Below are 21072 nucleotides of genomic sequence, written 5' to 3'. Positions count from 1 at the left end.
TTTAGATTGAACACAATGAATTACTTGTGTCTTTATTACTAAACTGGTAACATTATTACTGCACCTCAGTTCTCCCTCATTAATGGAGTGCCCAGAAATCGAAAAACCTGAGGGTTCTGTAATAGCTTGTGGTTAGGAGAGGCAGAGCATTACTAATGCATAGCTAATGATAATTCAAGAGCAGGAAACATGATGGTGTTAGATTGTAAATGTTAACAATTCACTATTACTAGCCGTGAATTTCTCATTTCTGAACTTGCAAGATATGAAATGCAACAAAATTTATATTATCCTGTAAACAACCAGAGTTTAAAAAACATCCAAATGCTGCAAGTGTACAGAACTCGGCATCTCAGATTATGATGACCTCTAGCACGATTTTTGTAAAGGTTTCCCAGATAGACGATTTCTAATAGTGATTACAGTAACACACAACATAACCACTTTTATATAGCAGTTAGCATTGTATCATATCCCAAAAACAAAGTCATTGGAGCTTTAAACAAAAGTTGATACCAAGTCACAAAAGGACTGGTTGGTTAATGAGGTAAGCTTTAAGGAATAAATTAGAAGAGTACAGAGTAGGGGTTGAGGGGCAGTGAGTCTTGGGGAGAGAAGGCCAGAGCTTAGGGCTTTGACAGTCACCAATGGCAAAACAATGAAAACTAAGAATGCAACACATAAAATGCTGGAGGAACTCAGCAGGTCAGGCAGCATCTATGGAGAGAAATAAACAGTTTCAACGTTTGGGGTTGAGACCCTTCATCAGGACATCAAGACCAGGGATGAGCAAGTTGTCAGAAATGGAAAACACAGATCTTGAAGGGCTGTAGTTATAGGAAAGAGGCAAGGTGAAGGAGAGATTTGACAAGTGATAAGAATTTGGCTTTTGTGCAAAAGTTAGTCTGAAGGCAATGTGAAATCTCAATTATTTCCCTAAGACGGCTTTTGGTGAAACCAATTCCACAGCTTAAGCCCTGCAGCAGGTTGGCTAACCGCCTTACACAAATCTAACCCACAGACAAGACTGACTGCATTTCAAACAAATTAATTGGCTGCAACGTGCTTGTGACATTCCAAAAGGAGTGAAAAAACAAAAAATGCAAACCTTTGTTTCACTTTAAGCATAAATTATTTGTTTTCCTTATTCAAGCCAAACAAGTATTTAAATAAACAAATTACACTTACTCGAGGTTGCACCTCCTTCAGCATAGCACTAGCATCATCATCATAATCCAGTTTACAGGCTGTTGCCAAATCCAGTGCTGCTTTCTCCCAGTGACCAAGTAGCCTATGTGAGAATGGCAAAACACAGGAAGGTTAACAGCTGGAATTGTCAAAACCAGACTTTTGATATCAATGTTTGAGCATTAAATGCAATAATTTTTCACACCCGTACATAGAACTGACTAAATTTGATAAAAAGCAACAAGGTCTCATGCATAATCCTTATTTCAAGATGAAGGTTGTAGGTAAGAAGGGCAGTGAGGTAGTGCAGCTGCCTCACAGCTCCTAAGACATGGATTCAATTCTGACCTTGGATGCTGTCTGAGTTTTCACATTCTGTGGGGTCCCTGCAGACAGTGGTTTCTTCCCACGTACCAGATGATGTGCTGGTAGGCTAATAATCTACTGTAAATTATCTCAGAGTACTGGCAAGAGAATTAAAGGAAAGCTGATAGGCATGTGAATGAGAGCAAAAAGGAGGGTTAGGAACTAGCATAAAATTGATGGGCTGAATGGCCTCCTGGACAATAAACAAACTCCCCATCACATGATCTTGGCTCCCTTTGTTATCCATATAGGGACAGAAGGAAACAATCTATAATAACCACCTGCATTCTTGGAGATCAGATAGAACAGATATCATTCCGTTATCAACACAGGTCTATCCCTTTTATCCTTTCCCAGTTTCTTGCTCCAAGAGGATAGGCATGCAAGCATGCCTAGGATTCTATTGCTCAACACTGATTAAGTATTAGGAGATGTGGAACCAGACAATGCAGTTAGAAGAAACCGGCACTGGAAACTGAAGCTGCATCTGATGCTCAATGTCTTGTCCAGTGGTCAAAGAGCCCGCCAATTTTCACTGCCTCATGCATGGCCCCCATGGCAGAATGTATTAGTCACTCACTGCACTTCCAACTACACACCACCTGAGAGCCTTAGAGCCAGGGAAAGAAACAGTTTTAGAATACTGTCTGAAACAGAGCACATTTAAAAGGCAAACACAATTTGTGCACAATTGCTATCAACCTTGAGCATTTCAACAGACAACGCAGCTAAAGTACTTCATTGATTGTAAGTATTGGGATGTTGTGAGATTATAAAAAATGCTCTGTATAAATTTAAGTCCTCCTCTTATATATGAAATATAATGCCAATGGAAATGCACCTGTACATTTTGAAAGGATCAAGGGAAGAGATAGAAGCACTTTTACACATTTCATAATGCATAATATAAATTCACAAATAGCAGCAAGGGATAAGTGAAGAGGGGCTTCAGCTCGATGGGCTAAACAAGGGATGGAAGGCAGTTCGTGTGGAACATACACACTAGCATTTACAGGTTAGGCTGAATGGTCAGCATATTCTGTATATACAGATAGTTCTGCTATAACATGACAGTTATGTTCCAAAGAAAATTCACATTATAGAAAGTCACGTTATAGTAGAACAGGCTGAAGTTGCCTTCAAAGTAGATTTAAAATGGTATTCCCAGTCGTGATATAACCAATGTGGCCCCTGTAATGCAAATAGCGTTCCCCAAGCCATTAAATCATGTTATAACCAATTCTTTGTGGAAACACACATTATACTTACCTGTACTCAGATAGACTCAAGCAGTGCTACTTAATATCAATACGTCAAACAGTCTTTCTGGATTTTGCTTCGCACATCTTTCATTCTCCAAAATACAATGCAGGATTCACATCCCATTCTCACAATGCTTCCTACCTCTGCAGTGCAATAATAGCAATGTCCCACCACTCACTCACCTGTGTGCTTTCCCCCTCCACTTGTAAGGCTGTGCAGAATCAGGGTTGATACTGATAGCTTTGTCACAGTCCCGAATGGCTGCATTGGGTTTCTGCATTTTCACATACACACTGTAAAATATAAAAAAGGATGGCTTACAGTGTGGTTAGAAATAGAAAAACAGTGTAACCCTATTAAAATAGAACTTTGATAATATTCAATCAGAAAGAGAAAACAAGCTTAGTACCAGGATTACTTCCTAGGAATAATTAGTAGCTCTCCAATGTCAGGGAGAGTCTTCTGGATCAAAGACCTTGTTCAATATCTAGCCATTTCTGAGTTTGTCAATCTCAGCAAAGAGAGCAGCATGGATGTAATAACTGACCTCAGACCCCAAGCTACAGGGTGAAAGGAGGAAACAAATCCCAGAAACCTGACTGCTATCTAGTGACCTCTACTGGAAAGAGTGAGAGACTATTGGGTGAAGATGTGATCAATGTCAGAACTAGTCCAAAATATTTATCAGATGAGTAGAAGGAAAAAAAGTTAACATTAAAAAAATATTCAGGGATACAGTGGCACAATTCACAAACCAGACAAAAATCAAAAGAAGTTCCTCCCAGAACTCTACAATGGGTTAGCATGCAAGTTAATTTAGTGTATATTAATCTCCTGAACAACAGCAGAAAACAATCAGCTCCATTCTAACTCCAACTATGGGACTGATACAAAGGCAAAGTAAAAATTCCAAGGAAAAGTTACTGTGGACTATATTACTCAAAATAGTTGGCTCACAGCAGGCCTGACAAACGTGTAGGTCAAGGTAGCTTCATCCACTTGCCAAATGACACAGAAATATTCATCACCAAGAGGCAAAGATCTTGAGCAAGATTGCACGTACAGCTTACTTGACAGATGTGGAAACCACTCTGGGGTAAATACTCAACTAACTAGTGAGCTTTGGAAGGAATCTTCAACCTCCCTTAAAGTTTCAATGAATTTTCCCTTTCAGATGCATTTGTGTACATGACTAACACTGGACTACAACCATAACATCTATATGCTTTCCGGTTCAGGTCCAATAATTCAGCCAGATACCCCCAGTCATCGAATGTTTTGACATTGGTGTACAAGCAAATACCATCATTTGGCAACAGACGGACAATAGGATGACATTACCAAAAGCTTCCAAACTTACACCAGACAAGTGTCTATGAACCCATCCCTTTTAAAAAAGGACTCAAAAGTTCTTGCTCCTTCTCCACTGTGTTTAAAGGGGCACTTCAAGGAAGGATGATACTTCTCAGCAATTTACTCTAGAAATACACAAAAGTGCGAGAGACAAGTTTTTTAAAAAAATATAAACACAGATGTCCCACTTTCACACAACTCTCCCAGACAAGGACGACATTTGCAAAAACTACCCCATAACACAAAATGACTGTACACCTGGTAGAGGAGCAAGAACGTGAGGCCCCCCATCCCCCTTCCCTTAAGGGGAAGAGAGATTCAAGATATAGGTTCTGAATTCAGCTGTGAGGTGCCACTGGGAGCTGATACATGATCTAGTTTTTATAATTTCCCAAACCCAGTGGGCAGGCAATGTGATCCATGCTTCTGACTTGTTCATTTGAATTGGATACTGGGAGGCAATACCTCTGATGCTAATTGAACTTCACTGCAGCCAGCATCAGTTATCATGGGGACAAGCAAAACCTGCACCTAAACGCCTTGGCGTTTAAGAACATTTCCATCAACACTTTACCTGGCTCGCTTAGCATAAAGAATGGCCAGGCGTGGGTTCAACTTAATGGCCTCTGTGAAGTATTCGACTGCCTTTTCAAGATTCCCTGTATTGAGGAAAACAAAACTTTAGACACCTAGGGCTGGTGTGGGATTTAGGAACACAACGAGGCAGGAAACTTCCAGGCAGGTTCAATTTCTGTCTGAGTAGATAGACATAGCCACTTACTAATAAAGCAATTAAAAAGTTAGAGAATTAAAATACCAGACAATGCACGACAGTGGATGTGAAGTATTAGTGCAATTTTAAAGTTAAATAATTTTAAGTATTTCTGAAATTGCGAGAGGCAACACTTCAAAAGTATTACCTACATGTTTAACATGTTGGCTCCTGAACCAGCACTGCTTCAACTTACAAATTCCTTTCCTTGGTTTCAAATTTTTCCATGGCCTTCTCACTTGGAATTTCTGTAACCTCCTACAACTACAACCAGCCAAGGCTTTGCTCTCCTACATATCCCCAATTTTAAATCACTCCATAACTGGTCATCATGCCTTCAGCTGACGAGATCTTAACTTCTCAAATTCCTTCCCTAAACCTTCACCTCCTCTCCTCACTTCAAAACATTAAAGCTACTTTTACCCAACTTTTGGTCACCTACCATACTTTTATGTTACTGTGTCAAATTTGATTGGCTAAAGCCCCTTGGAATGTTGGGCAATATTAAAGCTATTATAAATACTAGACTTATTCCAAATTAAAAAGTATACAATAAATCAAATTATCTGATAGTAACATTTTTAAGGAAGACTTCAAGTAAGATATTGGATTGGGACATTCCACATAAAGCATTTCATTGTAACTATTTAAGATGCACCATTAATTTCCTTTATTCCAATTCCTCCAGCCAACTCTCATCCATGTAATTTTATTTTTGTACGAAGTTCCAGTGATTTAATTCAAATATTGCAATGAACTCAAGTCCATACAAGGTTTTGTTTAGAGATTATACAATGATTATGAAAGGTACCACTTGAAACAAAAACCAACATAAGATCATAGGATATGATTATAAACCTGGAGAGCAACTTTATACTTCGGGAGTTTAATCAGTCAAAGTATTCAGGTGGGGATCAAGTTGACTACAGATTTAGAAAAGGCTTATTAGGCTTGGAGGAAAGGGATTACATCATTTCATTATTCCAAGGTGATCAGCTATTACAATCATTAATGGAAACTTGATTGTCACTCTTTCACCCAGCCCATATCACTTGGCAGGTACACCACACTACTCAAACTCCACATACACTAGTCACTATATTACAGATTCAGAAAGAAACAATTTATATAATTAATGTTTTAATGTTAGACCAGACATTCATGAAATTTCACACAATTTAGTCTGATTTGCCCATATGACTCAAATTCTTCACAATATCATGATCTTGTACAGAAGAGCCCATCACATCTATGACTCATTGAATTATTTAGTTGCACTGCTCTTCCATTTTACAGTAGTCCTGCATTTTTTAAAAAAAAATCTATTACCACACAGATGGTGGCTATTCAGCTCATTGAGTCTATGCCAGCAGCCATGGAATAATCCCATCAACTCCATTTCCTACGTCAATTTATTTCCCTGTACCCATGCAACTTATTTTCTCTCACATGCCTATCAACTCCCTTAGTAGAGATCAAAGCGAGATCAAACAAAAAGGGTAATTTACAGGAGTCAGTTAACCACTCTGAAATCCAATAAGGAAATGAAGAGAAACTCCTTCACCCAGAAGATGGATCAAACATGAAACTTACAGTGAGAAGTCAAGGCAAAGAGCATAGATGCACTTATAGAGATGCTAATTAAATGAGGCAGAAAGTTATACAAAAGTTTTGTTGACATAATGTAACCAAGCAAGACTAGGAAGATGATTTGTGTTTTAACACTGGCACAGACTAAATGTGCCAAACAGTTCATGTCAGTGCCTGCAATAAGGGTCAATTCTCACTTTCAAGTCCTGCACTTCACCGAACAAAAACCTTGTCCATCAATAACTATTTGCCTCCTTTTACACATACCTTCACCCAAAGCATTGATGGCTTCTACTTTCTTCTCATTAGCCTGATCCATTAATTCCTCAGTCACCTAAAGCAAGAGCACAGTGTCAGAAAATGATCAACCATACAATGACAGAGAGTCCAAAATTTGCTGACATGCAAACAGCAGATCTGTGACTATCACTCAGACGAAAAGTTATGTATCCTCTGCAACAAGAATGACCAGTCTGGCAAGGCACTGGGAGGCTGCTGGTGCCCATGGAACAATAGCTCAGGCAGAGTCAAGTTTCCTCAAGATGAAGTGAGAGAATTGAAGGAAGAACACAGAGGTGGAGAAAAATACCCTGGTGTAGTTACTTGACAATGGATTCAATTTCAGTGGATGTCTGAACACACTGAGGGAGTTGTGTAAAAATACTGACAACTAACCAAACAATTAAAACTCACTGCTTGTACTCCACCATCCACACCCATCCCTATGATTATTTACAGTTGAAGGGGCAAATTAGAGACATGGCCCCAGCTAGCCACTAGTGAAATGGTAAGAAATCTGGGTTAACAAGTTATTTCCACAAGGGAGGTACATTTAGTGGTGCAGCCGTAATTGCAAGCCTCCAACACTTCATGACCTTCAACTCCATATTTGTTCTATAAAGAAACACTCCCATCCCTCTCCCCATCCTTGCATTTTCTTCAACCTTGGTATGAAGCCAAACTTTGAGATATCAGTAATTGTTTAGATATGAATGGGTTAAAAGACAATCGAGGTTTTTCCTTTAGAAAAGCAAGTGTCATCTATCCTCCACCCGACATCTCTTGCACAAGAGAATTTTGCTCCCTTGCTCCATTTTAGGAAAGATATTTCAACCTCAGAAATGCACAGCATAGAGAGGCAAGGAGGGGAAAAAATGCTCACCTCAATAGTTTCATCTCCCATTTCATGAGGTTCTTCAGGGTCTGGCTCAATCACACCCTCATTGTCAATTTCTGTGAAGAACAAACCACATCCAAATGAAATATATCTAAAAAAAACTACACCATAGGACATTGCTGCAATCTCTCTCAGGAACTTTAATTTACTGGTCCCTGCCACAGATAGACTTTACTGCTTCATCAAGGGATCAACATCCAGCTATAGAAATGCCCGTGTACCATTTATCCCCATATTCCATGGCGCACCTATGCCAGTTCACTGAACAACCCTATTCTTCCACTAATTGTCACTGCAACCTATTCCTCCCCCAAAATTCTACCACTTACCTACACACGTAATTTACAATGGCCAAATAAATCTACCAACCCACATGTCTTTGGGATATGGAAACTGAAGCCGTGGGGTGGGGGGGGGGGGGGGGGGGGGGAACAAAAAAAAGAGAAGGAACCCACACAGTCACAGCAGGAACATGCAAACAGATAATGGAGGTCAGGATTGAACCAGGGTTGCTGAAGCTGTGAGGTAGCAGCTCTACTGGTTTTAGTCACTATGCTGCCTCCTACAAATCTCTACAATTAGCTGATTACATAATTGCACGTTCTTACCACTTGACAGGTGGGGGGGGGGGGGGGGGGGCTAAGAGAAGGGGTCAAAAAGTGTTAGAAATTACTGAATTGATCTCAGCCATGAATATTCTTTGCACTTACCAAGTTCACTCTCCTCACTTTCTGAAGCTGGCTCTGGAGATGAAGGTGGTGGTGCCTTCTCTTCTGTATTTGTTTTCTGCAGAAATTTAAGTTATTTAGTTCTGTGCTGTTCAGAACAACATCTATACCCACTAGAAAACTTTAGTATCATATTACGGCACTGAGAAATGACACTTTTCACAGTATCAAATACTAATGTCCAGCATAGCACAAACTGTCTTCTTGATTCCTCTTTCTTAATCCTCACCTCCACCATATGAGAAATTGTGAACTTTATCATTAAGATCATAACCATGCATGTCACTGTCTCTCCTTTTCTGCTGTCCTTCAGGCTACCAAGCTAAATGTTCCTTATTGCTCAATGCCTAGTGGTTCGCCACTGCCCAGCTAAACTCTCACTTTTCTCTGAGCTCTCTCTCATATGCCTTTAACTCATTAAAGTGCCAACTCTTTCATCTCATCTGCTGCCAAAACTTTCACCTGTGCTTTTAATCATAGATTCCACTATTCTAACTTTCCCCCACATATCATCCAACTTTGATAAATTTAGTCCAGATGAAGGGTCTTGACCTGCAACTTGACTGTCCACTTCTCTCCACAGATACTGCCTGATGCAATGAGTTCCTCCAGCAGCTTGTCTTTACTCCATATTCCAGCATTTGCAGCAGCTTGTGTCTCCTTGATAAATTTAAGCTATTCAAAACCCTACCCTCCATATCCTAACACACACCAAATCTTAGTCACCCACTCCTCTAAACTGGTGATTAGTTAGGCAACACCCCCTTAAATCTTAGATCACTTTTCTCTCCTCTGTGGCCAAGCCTATTACTTCTATTCTCCTTTTCCCTCCCTTCTTCATATTCTTTAAATCCTCTTTTGAATAAGCATTTGATCATCTACCCCAATCTCTTTCTATGGCAACAAATTTTCTTTGCTAAAGCTACTGTGAAGTCCCATGATGGTTTTACTATTTCAAGACAACTAGGCTATTATCACTTCCCTGGTAATTTAATTAGTAACTTTTATTCATACATCACACATCAGGTGAATCTTGCAGTTTCTTCTCAGCTGGCAATACTTTTATTACCATAATGACCTACACCACAGCACATTCCTACATGAAACCCTATCCTCCTGTGTCACACACTGTGGCCAGATTTCAAATGCATGTTAATAATAAGCATCAGGATACATGACCTAGCTAACTAATCCTCTTCCCACATAAGCACAATTTCTAGCAGAGACTGTTAGATGTTGACAAAGGAGGGGTCTAAATACAAGCCAATTTACTTTCTCTAGTTTGGAGGAGTGAGGAGCCATAATTACAGCTGGAAGCGATTAGCTCATATCACTTCAGACATACTCTGTTGTTGAAGCTGGGAAAACAATAAGTTATGACAAACCTTTATAAACTTATTGATTAGGCCTCAGTCAGATCATCTTGTCTGGATCCATTCTGGGAACCACGCTACAGGAAGCATTTCAAGGTCTTGGAGAGCCTGCACCGTAGGATTTAGCACAATGGTACCTGGGATGAGGGACCATGGCATGAACAGAGATGCTGAGATTTTTCTTGAGAAGGGAAGACAGAATTGCTCAAATCTATCAAGGGTTTGGTGGACAGGAACTTTGGACAAAGGCATAAGAGGCTTAAGTAAATTAGCAAAATTTTGTGGGGAGAAACGGAATGAGTTATGAAGAAATGGAATGCACTACATCTAGGATGACGGAAATGGATTCAATAATAATGTCCAATAGGGATCTATATACACATTTGTAAAGGAAAAAAATGCAGAACTATTGAAAAGGAAGTGTTCAATTGGATTGTCCTTCAAAGGACCAAAGGCAACTGGTTGAAGAGCTTTTTTTCTGTGCTAAAAACTCTGATGCTAGAGGAACTCAGCAGACCAGGCAGCATCTGTGGAGAAAAGCAGGCAGTCAACGTTTCGGGTCAGGACCCTTCTTCAGGCCTGCTGAGTTCCTCCAGCATCATTGTGTTTTTCATCTGGATTCCAGCATCTGCAGTCCTTTATTTCTTTTTTCTGTGCTGTTTGATTCAATGAAAACCATGGATTATCCTGCTGTCCCCTAAAAATCCCACCTTTTTCTACAAAGCATGGATTTGGGGAAAACTTACTTGGAGAACCAACAACTACTTGTACACAAACCACAGATTATACAGGAATGCAAGTCAATGTATAAAAACAGCTATTTGAACCATCATAGTTTAGCCCCATGATAGATGTACACAAGATGATACAAAACCTCCCAGGAAATGTTAAAAAATACAAAACAAGCTGTCCTATTTTGAGGAATAACCTGAAAATAGGTTAAGAGACACCTTGATTCAGTTCAATAGACACTGACTAAAATATCAGGTACCTTCGGTGACTCTGGGAATTCTGGGTGTTCTGCTGGTGGGGGAATGGTCGCTCCCATACTGCAAAGAAGATGCAAAAAATGTAATTTTAAAAACATCTAAGATAACAGGCAAAATGAGTGCTGCATTGATAACCATGTTGGTCTAAAAATCCTCTATGTACCCCAAGGCTTTAGGAGAATACAAACACCAGTTTATGATGCCTGTTCCCCTCCTTCCACCCCACACACACACACACACACAGAAATGCATTTCAAAGGCAAATGAATAGCCCAGTAAAGTCAGCTAGAATTAGCTCAGTTAAATAGGATTGTTCCATTTTATTATCTTAGCAAATAATGCTTCTTAAAATAAATGTTTGCAACAATTTGTTCTGACAATTTGCCATCTTTAATGTAACTATCCAAAGATGCTTCAACAGATAAAATAATTTGAGGCCCCTGGTATAGTTTGGTCAGAGGTCAGGAGGTAATTCAGTACTTAATTGGCTGAAGACAGAGGTAATGGGTGTGAAGGAAATTGGAGATGTATGAAAAATGCCTTGGGATGCTTTACTATGAGAAAAGATGATCTTAAATAAAAGCCATCATTGAACTGGAATGGAGGGATCTCAAAGTTTTTAAACAGGCTAAAGGGGAAAATTACAGGATTTGAAAACCAGGCTGAGAAAGATCCAAGGTTCATCTATTATCATCCCACTGCAGTAACTATGTTTCAGCTCAAATTACAACAAGTTAAGATCAATTTTACTTTACAAACCTCTTGATTTTTCTCCTGTCTAGCCAGGGACACAAGATCAATTGTAGTCTACCTAACATCACCCCAGCAGAAATTGACCAACTCTGCACAGATACAGCACTGTCTCTAGTTTTTTCATTGCACTTCTCACTTTTGTTCAGTTTCTATCAGTTTTAGTATTCAAGCCATTTCATGTACCAGCTTCTACAAAAATCAAGATTAACATTTTTATTTGCAAAAGCAGTTAAATTCACAATGGCAGAGTTTATATCACAACCTGATCATGTTCTATTAAAATAGGCTGTCAGAAAGAGAACGGCAGTATCTACCAGCCCTTTTATTCTGAAGAAAGAAATGGTCAGGAAAGATACATAACATAAAAAGTCCTGCATGTTATATGGCTCCTACAGAAGTCCCTGCACAAGTGATTCTACTAATCACATTTTAATCCATCATCTGTTCAGGGTAGGGTCAATATTATCAGAGTAGAAGACCACTGACCAGCATGGGAAGAGTGGAGGTATTGGCTGCAAGGCAGAAGAACAGATTGGAATAAGATGCATCCTTTTGGGAGGGACAATGGGAATAACAAAAGAAATCAAGAAATAAGATTTGTATTTAAACAGCATCTTTCATGACAATACACTTCAAAAATACTTGACCAAAAATACTAAAAGAACTTTTCTATATATTTACTCATTACAATACTGGAGACCACCATTGGAACCATCAGATCCATGCTAGCTCCCAGCAGAGCAATCTCATCTTATTTTTCTGTAGCCTTTGAACATTCTCTCAATCAACCCCCCTTTTATTCTTTTTCCACTTATCTGTGCTAAAGGATAACTTGCAGTAGGCAGTTAACCTACCAACATGTCCTTGGAATGTGCAAGGGAATTGAAGCATCTGGAAGAAATCTACTCAGTCACAGATGGTGCAAAATCCACAGACAGAACAAGGTAATAATGAAACCTGGGTTCATGGAATCATGAAACAGCAGTGCTAACCTTCATGCCCTGGTGCCACCTTTTAAGTTACAATTGTAAGGCAAGAAACACAACTAGATCACATAAACAGCGATATGTTAGTGACCAGATAATCTGTTTCCAGCACTGTCATTGAAATGAGAAATGTTGACCTCTAGTTGCTCTTCCAAATTGTGCCGTGGGATATTTTGCCTACCTGAGGCAACATGAGGCTTTGGTGTAACTTTTCTTCCAAAAGGCAGCTCTTCTGACAGAATCGCCAAAGAAAGTGGGGGAGTGAAGAGCAAGGCGACTGACCAACCATGATCTAATCAACAAGTAAAGATAGACCTGTTGAAAGGACAATTCTGCCCTTTATGTGAATTTATGTGAATGTTTATCATAGTCAAGTTAGTAAACATCAGCAACACTAGAAAGGGACAATCATAGGACTTATACTAAACCAGTGTAGGCCTTGTACTGTGAATGGTAGGGGACCAGAGAACGTAATGGAACAGAGAATGGAATAGTTTGTTGAAAGCAGAGTCACAGGTAGACAGGCTTGTGAAAGGCATTTAAGCATGCTAGCCTTCATCAGTCAGGGTACTAAGTATAGGAGTTGGGACATTATGTTGCAGTTGTACAAGTTGTTGGTGAGGCTGCACAGAGTATTGTGTAGAGTTTTGGTCACCCTGTTGTAGGAATGACGTGGTTAAACTGGAAAGAATATGGAAAAGATTTACGAGGATGTTGCCAGGACTAGAGGGCCTGAGTTACAGGGAGAAATTGGCCAGGCTAGGTCTTTATTCCTTGGAGTGTAGGAGAATGAGGGGTGGTCTTATAGAGGTTTATAAAATCATGAGGGCCATAGATAAGGTGGATGGTAGCAGTCTTTTCCCCAGGGTAGGGGAGTCCAAACTAGCAGGCATAGATTTAGGGTGAGAGGCGAAAGATTTAAAAGGGACTTGAGAGGTAACTTTTTCCACGCAGAGGGTGGTGAGTATAAGGAACAAGTTGCTAGAGGAAGTGGTTGAAGCAGGTACAATAGTATCATTTAAGAAGCACTTAGATTGGTACATGCAGGGGCAAGGATGAGAGGGATATGGGCCAAACGCAGGAAATTGGGACTAGATGGGTGGGCACCATGGTTGGCATGGACTCGTCGGGCCAAAGGGCCTGTTTCCATACTGTATTGCTCTATGACTCGCATAAAAGATAAAAGACACGCAAACTAAATTCAATTACTGAATTAGAACAGTAAAATATACCCTAACCTCCAGCATTGGGGTCAGGAAATACACTATGCATCATATGTTGAAATATGCACACAAATTTGTTAAAAATAGCGTTCATTCAGAATTTTGTCAAATCTACAAGACAGACCTGGCAATTTGCCTCAACTAGTTTTTCTCCCTGTCCTCTATAAATCAAGCAGCTGCCTTAACCAGAGAAATCTTACCCAATTCCCTTTTCTTAATCCTCCTGTCAAACATTCTTTAACAAGTCTTTGTCAACCACTGGTTGTACATTCCAGTCTCTCAAACCTTTGGGTTAAAAATCTTTCACCTATACTAATTCTAACCTTTTTTATTTTTGTCATCTTTTCCCCTCCAAAAAAAGAGCATTTTGACAAAATTACTCATTAACTACAAGTCTGCCAGGCAACAGCTATTGATGGATGATATGCTTAAGACTAACAGCACCTAATGATTGGTGATATTTCTGGACATCCAACCAGTATATTAGAATACACATTACGATGGTATGACAGCGAAGCTGCAGATGCAACAGATTTTTTTCCCTACTATCCACAACCCAGATCGAATAACATCTTGCAGTTAAATTCAGAGCAGCCAGATTACACATCAAAAAACTACTATAATTGATCCTTCTAACTCATAAAACAGACACTTTAATTTAGTGGTGTAAAAGCATGAACAATGTGATTCTACTGGCTTTGAAATGTAAAGACCAGAGTACAGAAATATTACATTTGATATGTACTCAGTAATGAATTAGCTTAAGTAACAGCAGAGGAAGTTGATCACGGCACTATGACTTGGGGCAAAAGAAAAATCATCCACAGCTGATTGTTTGCAATTATTCTTCACTAGGTGCACATTAGGAGAGGGGAATCTTTACTGACTTGACCATTGTCAACAGGAGCCAGCATCATATGAACATGATGGGCAGGATAGGCTTGTATCCACTAGAGTTTGGGATGGGACCTGACTGAAACAGGCAAGATGCTGAGTAATTTTGCAGTTTTAGATGTGGACAGTTTGTTTCAACTTGTAGGAGAATCTAGAACAAGGAATCACTGTTTAAAAATAAATTGCCACCCATTTAAGACAACAATGAAGCTTTTCTAAAAAGAAATCTCAGGGAGTCACGAGTCATTAATTTTTTTTTAAGGCAAAGATGATGGATATTTGATGAGCAAGAGGGCGAAAGGTTACCAGAAGTAGAACAGGAATGAATGCAGAATTGAAGTTATAATTAGATCAGCCATGACCATATTGAATGGTGTGGCAGCCCATCTTTCTCCTAATTCAAATGTTCGTATGTATTTAACACTCTTTAAGAGGGATATAGACCATGTACAAGCAGAAGGCATCAGTTTAATTTGGCAACATACTTGGCATAGACATCGGGCCAAAAGATCCTGTACCTGTGCTGTACTGTTCTACGTTCTAACTACTACCAATGGACGGCTCAATCAGAACAAAATTTCAAGGAATAGAGAAAAAGGCCAAAGTAAACAAGAAACTAGACTTACAGATCAGAAGACAAAGATCCAGTTTACTCTGCCCAGAACAGCATGTAGGCCAAACCAAATCAACCGGTTTTAGGACAACAGGCACACAACCATCCATTTATGCACTATGCCAACAGCACAAGAAATGCCACTGATACAGCAAGTGGTTTTCACTCAATCTTTCATTGTAAAACTACTGCTGCAATGGTTCCATTCTGTACCCAGTTATCAAAGATGTGAATGGTTTGAAATGTCACCCTCGTTTTCAAAGACCAATAAGAATTTCAATGCAATGAATTAATTTGGCAATACATGTTGTTGTTCTTACAGCAACTTCTAGAACTTGGAGCAAATACTTTTCCCTCCACTGAAGATATATTACCGAAGATTTGCTTCAGAACAGACTCTCTTCCTCCAGTAATCTACACTAAATACAATTCAGTTAATAAAGGCAGCCATTAAAAAAAAAAATTGACCCCATACCCATTATGCTGGAAACTGATGTGCTACACATAACATAGCCTTTCTTTCCAAAAAAATAATTAACCAATCTTTACCCAATACTGACAGCCCATCTAACATGGGTGATCACAGACACAGACTTATAATTTACACCAGCAGGACACTGCGTCAGATCCATTAGGCTGAAAACCTTGAATTGGCTTCATTATCTAGCCAGTCATTTCACTTCTGATAACTTTAGTAAAGTGGCAAATTTAATAGAAATAATAAATACTCACATTTTAAATTTACTCAGCTAGCCTACACAAATAAAAGGACAAAATGTCTTAAAAATCTTAAAAGACCAAAAACAGATAACCTAAATTTCTATTATTCAGCTAAAAAGTTAATGGAAGAGAGGAGAGTGGATAATATAGGCAGCAATGTTGAAAGCAGAAGTGAGAAACATACAGGATGCCGAATGGTACCAACAGGAGAGAGAGTATGACATCAGGAAAATATTTTCCTTGGTTGGAGTCCAGCAATAAGGGAAGGTCTTAGGATCAGCCATAAAACTGAGAAGGAAAAATGTCTTTACACCCAAGGTTGAAGATCTTGGAAATTCTCTATCTGAAATGACCATACTCATTCAGTCATTGAGTATATTGAAGGATGAGTTTGGTAGATTTTGACACCTAGGGAATCAAAGGATTTAGAGACTGGGGAGCAAAATGGACGAGGTAACAGGTGGGCCATGAATTTATTAAATGCAGGAGAAGGGTGAAGGAGTCCCAATGGCTTTTTGCTTCTCCCACCCCCCACAAATCTTCAAAAGCTATGTTGGATTGCAGGAGCAAAGGATATACTGGACCGTTGAAAAACCCAAATGATGACAGGTATGAACTATTTGCATTTATATGGCTTCTTTAATGCAGCAAGCTGTTCCAAGCTGCTTCACAGCAATGATTACAGTCTAATTCTCAAACATTGCTGATCAAAAACTTGGTCAAAGGGGTAGGTAGTTCAATCTATTAAGATACGGTCTTGTGCACATAGGCCAGTCTAATGTTAAATACACAAATCCAAGTTTATTGATGACAGAAGACAGTTGCAGTGTAGAGGAAAGTTTTAAACTGCAAAAAGATATTAATAAAATAATCAAAAGAGGCAAAATTCTGGCAAATTAATAGAATTAATCATCAGATCATTCATCCTGTAGATTACAACTTAGAAAGTCTTTCCGTATTAAAGACTAGAATCAGTGAAGGTTCAAAGCTTGGGGAAAGATTGTATGCCAAAATGTCATGGAAGAATAGAGAATCAAAGACTAATGAAACATTGACGTTCTTATCTAGAAGATTAGGATACATGGGCTAGAACATGTTACAACTATACAAAGCCCTGGTTAGAGCACACTTAGGCCAGTGTGGAGGGAGCACACATTTTGAAATCAAGGGGTAACTTACAAGCAGACACGATTCTCTGGAATATAGAAAATTAAAGAATGATTTGATGAAAATCTTCATGCTATTAAACAGATCTGATTTGGTATTTATCATTTAGTGCATCTAGGGTTTTGGGGGTGGGCGGTACAGGGTACAAAAAGAAAGGGCAGGCAGAAACCACTCTAAAGATTTGACCTGCTCTGCAAGCAACCATCGATGTTAAATTAATTGTTAATTTTAGATCCAGCATGGTTAGATAAAAAGGGATCTGAAGCAACCGACTGAGTTAGATCACACATCATTTTCTCACTGAGTGGTGAGACAGATTTGAATGACCACAAGGCCCACAGCACAGAATCCCCCAGAGTGTCTGCAACATGATGCACCAGCTAGTGTTTTCCTCTCCAGCAGTTTTGTTTGCTTGTATAAATACCGATTCCATGGTCTAAAACCAAACAAATGACAAGAAGGCCTAATGAAAATACGAGGTCAGTACTAAGCTTTAATACACCTGTCAATGTCTAAACTTGTATAACCAGTTCCTTTGTGGTTCAGATCACAGATGCAAATCAGTCAGTTCATACAGTGCAATACTGGCCATTCTTTTGTAAAACTTCATAGAACCCTGATGAAAGATCACTTGAAACTTTTAACTATTTCAAGGGTAAGGATTGATTAGGGGGAGTCAGCACAGCTTTGTGCAGGGGAAATCATGTCTCAACTCTGATTAAGTTTTTTTTGAGGAAGTAACTTAAAAAATTGCTGAAGGTGGACTTTAGTAAGGCTTTTGACAAGGTCCCAAGTGGTAGACTAATCTAGAAAGTTAAGGCATAAGGGGTCTGAGGGCATGTTGGCAAACTGGATCCAAAATTGGCATGGTGATAGGAGGCAAAGAGTAGTGGTGAATGAATGTTTTTCTGGCTGTAAGTCTGTAACAAGTAGTGTACTGCAGGGGTTGATGCTGGGATCTTTGTTGTTTGCAATATATATAACATACAGTATCTATAAAAGTGACTTGGATGAGAATGTATATGATACGATTAGCAAGTTTGCAGATGAAATGAAAATTGGTGGAGTTGTGGATTAAACAAAGAAGGTTGTCCAAGGATACAGCAGGACAAGTGGCACATAGAATTTAATCCAAACAAGTGCAAGGTAATACATTTTGAGGTGTCAAATTCTGGTAGAACACAGAAAACAGCAGGGACCTCAGGAGCATTGACATACAAAGAGACCTTGGGGTGTAAGTTCACAGCTCCCCGAAAGTGGCAACACAGGTGGATAGGATAGTGAAGAAGGCATTTGGTATGCTTGCCTTCATGGGCCAAGGCATTGATTATAGGAGTTGGGATGTCATGTTGCAGCTGCACAAAACATTGGTTAGACCACACTTGGAGTATTGTGCCCAGTTACGGTCACCACAGGTAGGATGGAAGGCTGTGGTTATGAGAGATTAGACAGGCTGGGTTTATTCTCACTGGAACGTAGGAGGCGGAGGAGTAACCTTATAAAAGTTTATAATTTATGAGCATAGATAAGATAGATAGAAAGTCTTTTACTCAGGGTAGGGACAAGGAAATAATACCAGGGAGAAGGAAATGGCAGAGAAATTAAACACATATTTTCCGTCTCTTCGAGGAAACCCCCTGGAAACTGTGGAGAACTAAAAGGTATAGAATGAATGAGGTGTCATCTGTAATGTTTGGTACAGATCGGGTCTCCCTATAAAAGGATATACTTACAATAGAGGGACTACAGTGAAGGTTCACCAGATGGTTTCCTAGCTTGATGTACAAAGAGATAAAGCAGACTGGGTCTACGCTAGCTTGGGTTTAGAAGATAGGTGATATCATTGAAACCAACGGGTTTGACAGATTAGATGCAGAAATGATGTCTTCCCTGGCTGGGGTGTAATGAACGGTCAGTCTCAAAATGGGGAATTAACCATCTAGGACAAAAAGAAATTTCTTCACCCAGAAAGTAATGAATCTTTGGAATTCTCTACCTACCCAAAACGGCTGTTGGGGGCTCAACCTATTCAAGACAATAGGTATTTGGATATTAAAAAAATCCAAAAGAAAGTGATGAGATAAATTACCAGCCATGATCCAACCAAATAGTACGAAGGGCTGAAAAGCCAACTCCTGCTTCTTATTCTCATGATCAAAAAACATCATGGAATCCTGAACTCTGGCACCTGCATTCTCCACCACCCCCCCCCTCCAACCCATCTTCTCCCCTCCCTCCCACCACCCTACCAGACCCTCCCCCCACCCCCGGATCCTCCTCCCTCACCGCAATGGACCCTCCCCCCACGCCTCATTTACCTCCACACACATTCCCCCTCACCCATAACCCTCCTCCGTCCTCCAGCCCACCACATTCCCCCATCCCCTCACGTATTCCCCATCCCCCTCACCCCCTCTACATATTCCCCCCACCCAACCCCCTCCCCTCCCCCCACCCAACCCTCTCCCACCTCCCCCTCCTCTCCCCCACCCAACCCCCTCCCACCTCCCCCCCTCTCCTCTCCCCCACCCAACCCCCTCCCACCTCCCCCCTCCTCTCCTCTCCCCCACCCAACCCCCTCCCACCTCCCCCCTCCTCTCCTCTCCCCCACCCAACCCCCTCCCACCTCCCCCCTCCTCTCCTCTCCCCCACCCAACCCCCTCCCACCTCCCCCCTCCTCTCCTCTCCCCCACCCAACCCCCTCCCACCTCCCCCCTCCTCTCCTCTCCCCCACCCAACCCCCTCCCACCTCCCCCCTCCTCTCCTCTCCCCCACCCAACCCCCTCCCACCTCCCCCCTCCTCTCCTCTCCCCCACCCAACCCCCTCCCACCTCCCCCCTCCTCTCCTCTCCCCCACCCAACCCCCTCCCACCTCCCCCTCCTCTCCTCTACCCAACCCCCTCCCACCTCCCCCCTCCTCTCCTCTCCCCCACCCAACCCCCTCCCACCTCCCCCCTCCTCTCCTCTCCCCCCACCCAACCCCCTCCCACCTCCCCCCTCCTCTCCTCTCCCCCACCCAACCCCCTCCCACCTCCCCCCTCCTCTCCTCTCCCCCACCCAACCCCCTCCCCCCTCCCCCCTCCTCTCCTCTCCCCCACCCAACCCCCTCCCACCTCCCCCCCTCCTCTCCTCTCCCCCACCCAACCCCCTCCCACCTCCCCCCTCCTCTCCTCTCCCCCACCCAACCCCCTCCCACCTCCCCCCTCCTCTCTCCCCCACCCAACCCCCTCCCACCTCCCCCCCTCCTCTCCTCTCCCCCACCTAACCCCCTCCCACCTCCCCCCCTTCTCTCCTCTACCCAACCCCCTCCCACCTCCCCCTCCTCTCCTCTCCCCCACCCAACCCCCTCCCACCTCCCCCTCCTCTCCTCTCCCCCACCCAACCCCCTCCCACCTCCTCTCCTCTCCCCCACCCAACCCCCTCCCACCTCCCCCCCTCCTCTCCTCTCCCCCCACCCCCGCGCACCTCTCCAGCCACTCCTTGAAGAAGCGCAGCTCGCCCATGTGCAGCACGCTCGGGCTGCCTTTGCAGAGCTGCACAAAGGCGCTGAGATCGCGGAGTTTCTGCGGGTCCATGGACGACCGTTCGCCGCCTTCCCTTCACCTGCCCGCGCGCGCCAATGACACAGCAGCCCGCGCGCTCTCTCGCAGAACCTTCTGGAACTTGCTTTCCCACCTCCTGCCAGTTTCCACGTCGAAGGTCCACCTCCTTTAAAGTGAACAAAACCGCACTTCTATATTCACCGCCTATTTTTACCGGCAGCATAATAAAACGTACGGTAAACCCCTGCCGGCCATCCGCGCCGCCGAGTAATTTTTAACGGCTTTTTATGATTGGCAGGGGCGCGGGCGCCCGCCCGCTGGCTCGCGGCAGCTGACCTTGTGTGACCTTCCGAGCAGCCAATAGCCACAGAGCAT

The 21072-nt window shown here is 41.7% G+C and overlaps 1 protein-coding gene across 1 annotated transcript in view; it reads right to left on the bottom strand.

Moving 5' to 3' along the window:
• The window catches only part of st13 (ST13 Hsp70 interacting protein), a 34957-nt gene extending 13931 nt beyond the window's left edge, over positions 1-21026 (bottom strand). The window contains exons 1-8 of the mRNA XM_052042823.1: positions 20621-21026; positions 10802-10859; positions 8420-8495; positions 7695-7765; positions 6800-6866; positions 4745-4829; positions 3000-3110; positions 1189-1291 (exon numbers count right to left, since the gene is read on the bottom strand). Coding sequence (XP_051898783.1) covers positions 1189-1291; positions 3000-3110; positions 4745-4829; positions 6800-6866; positions 7695-7765; positions 8420-8495; positions 10802-10859; positions 20621-20730 — 681 coding nt within the window. The 5' untranslated portion in view covers positions 20731-21026. The remainder of the gene's footprint in view (positions 1-1188; positions 1292-2999; positions 3111-4744; positions 4830-6799; positions 6867-7694; positions 7766-8419; positions 8496-10801; positions 10860-20620) is intronic.
• Positions 21027-21072: the final 46 nt, after the last annotated feature.

This window comes from Pristis pectinata, chromosome 33, assembly GCF_009764475.1.
Source record: "Pristis pectinata isolate sPriPec2 chromosome 33, sPriPec2.1.pri, whole genome shotgun sequence".
Lineage (NCBI taxonomy): Eukaryota > Metazoa > Chordata > Chondrichthyes > Rhinopristiformes > Pristidae > Pristis > Pristis pectinata.
This window is presented reverse-complemented; position numbering and strand designations above follow the sequence as displayed.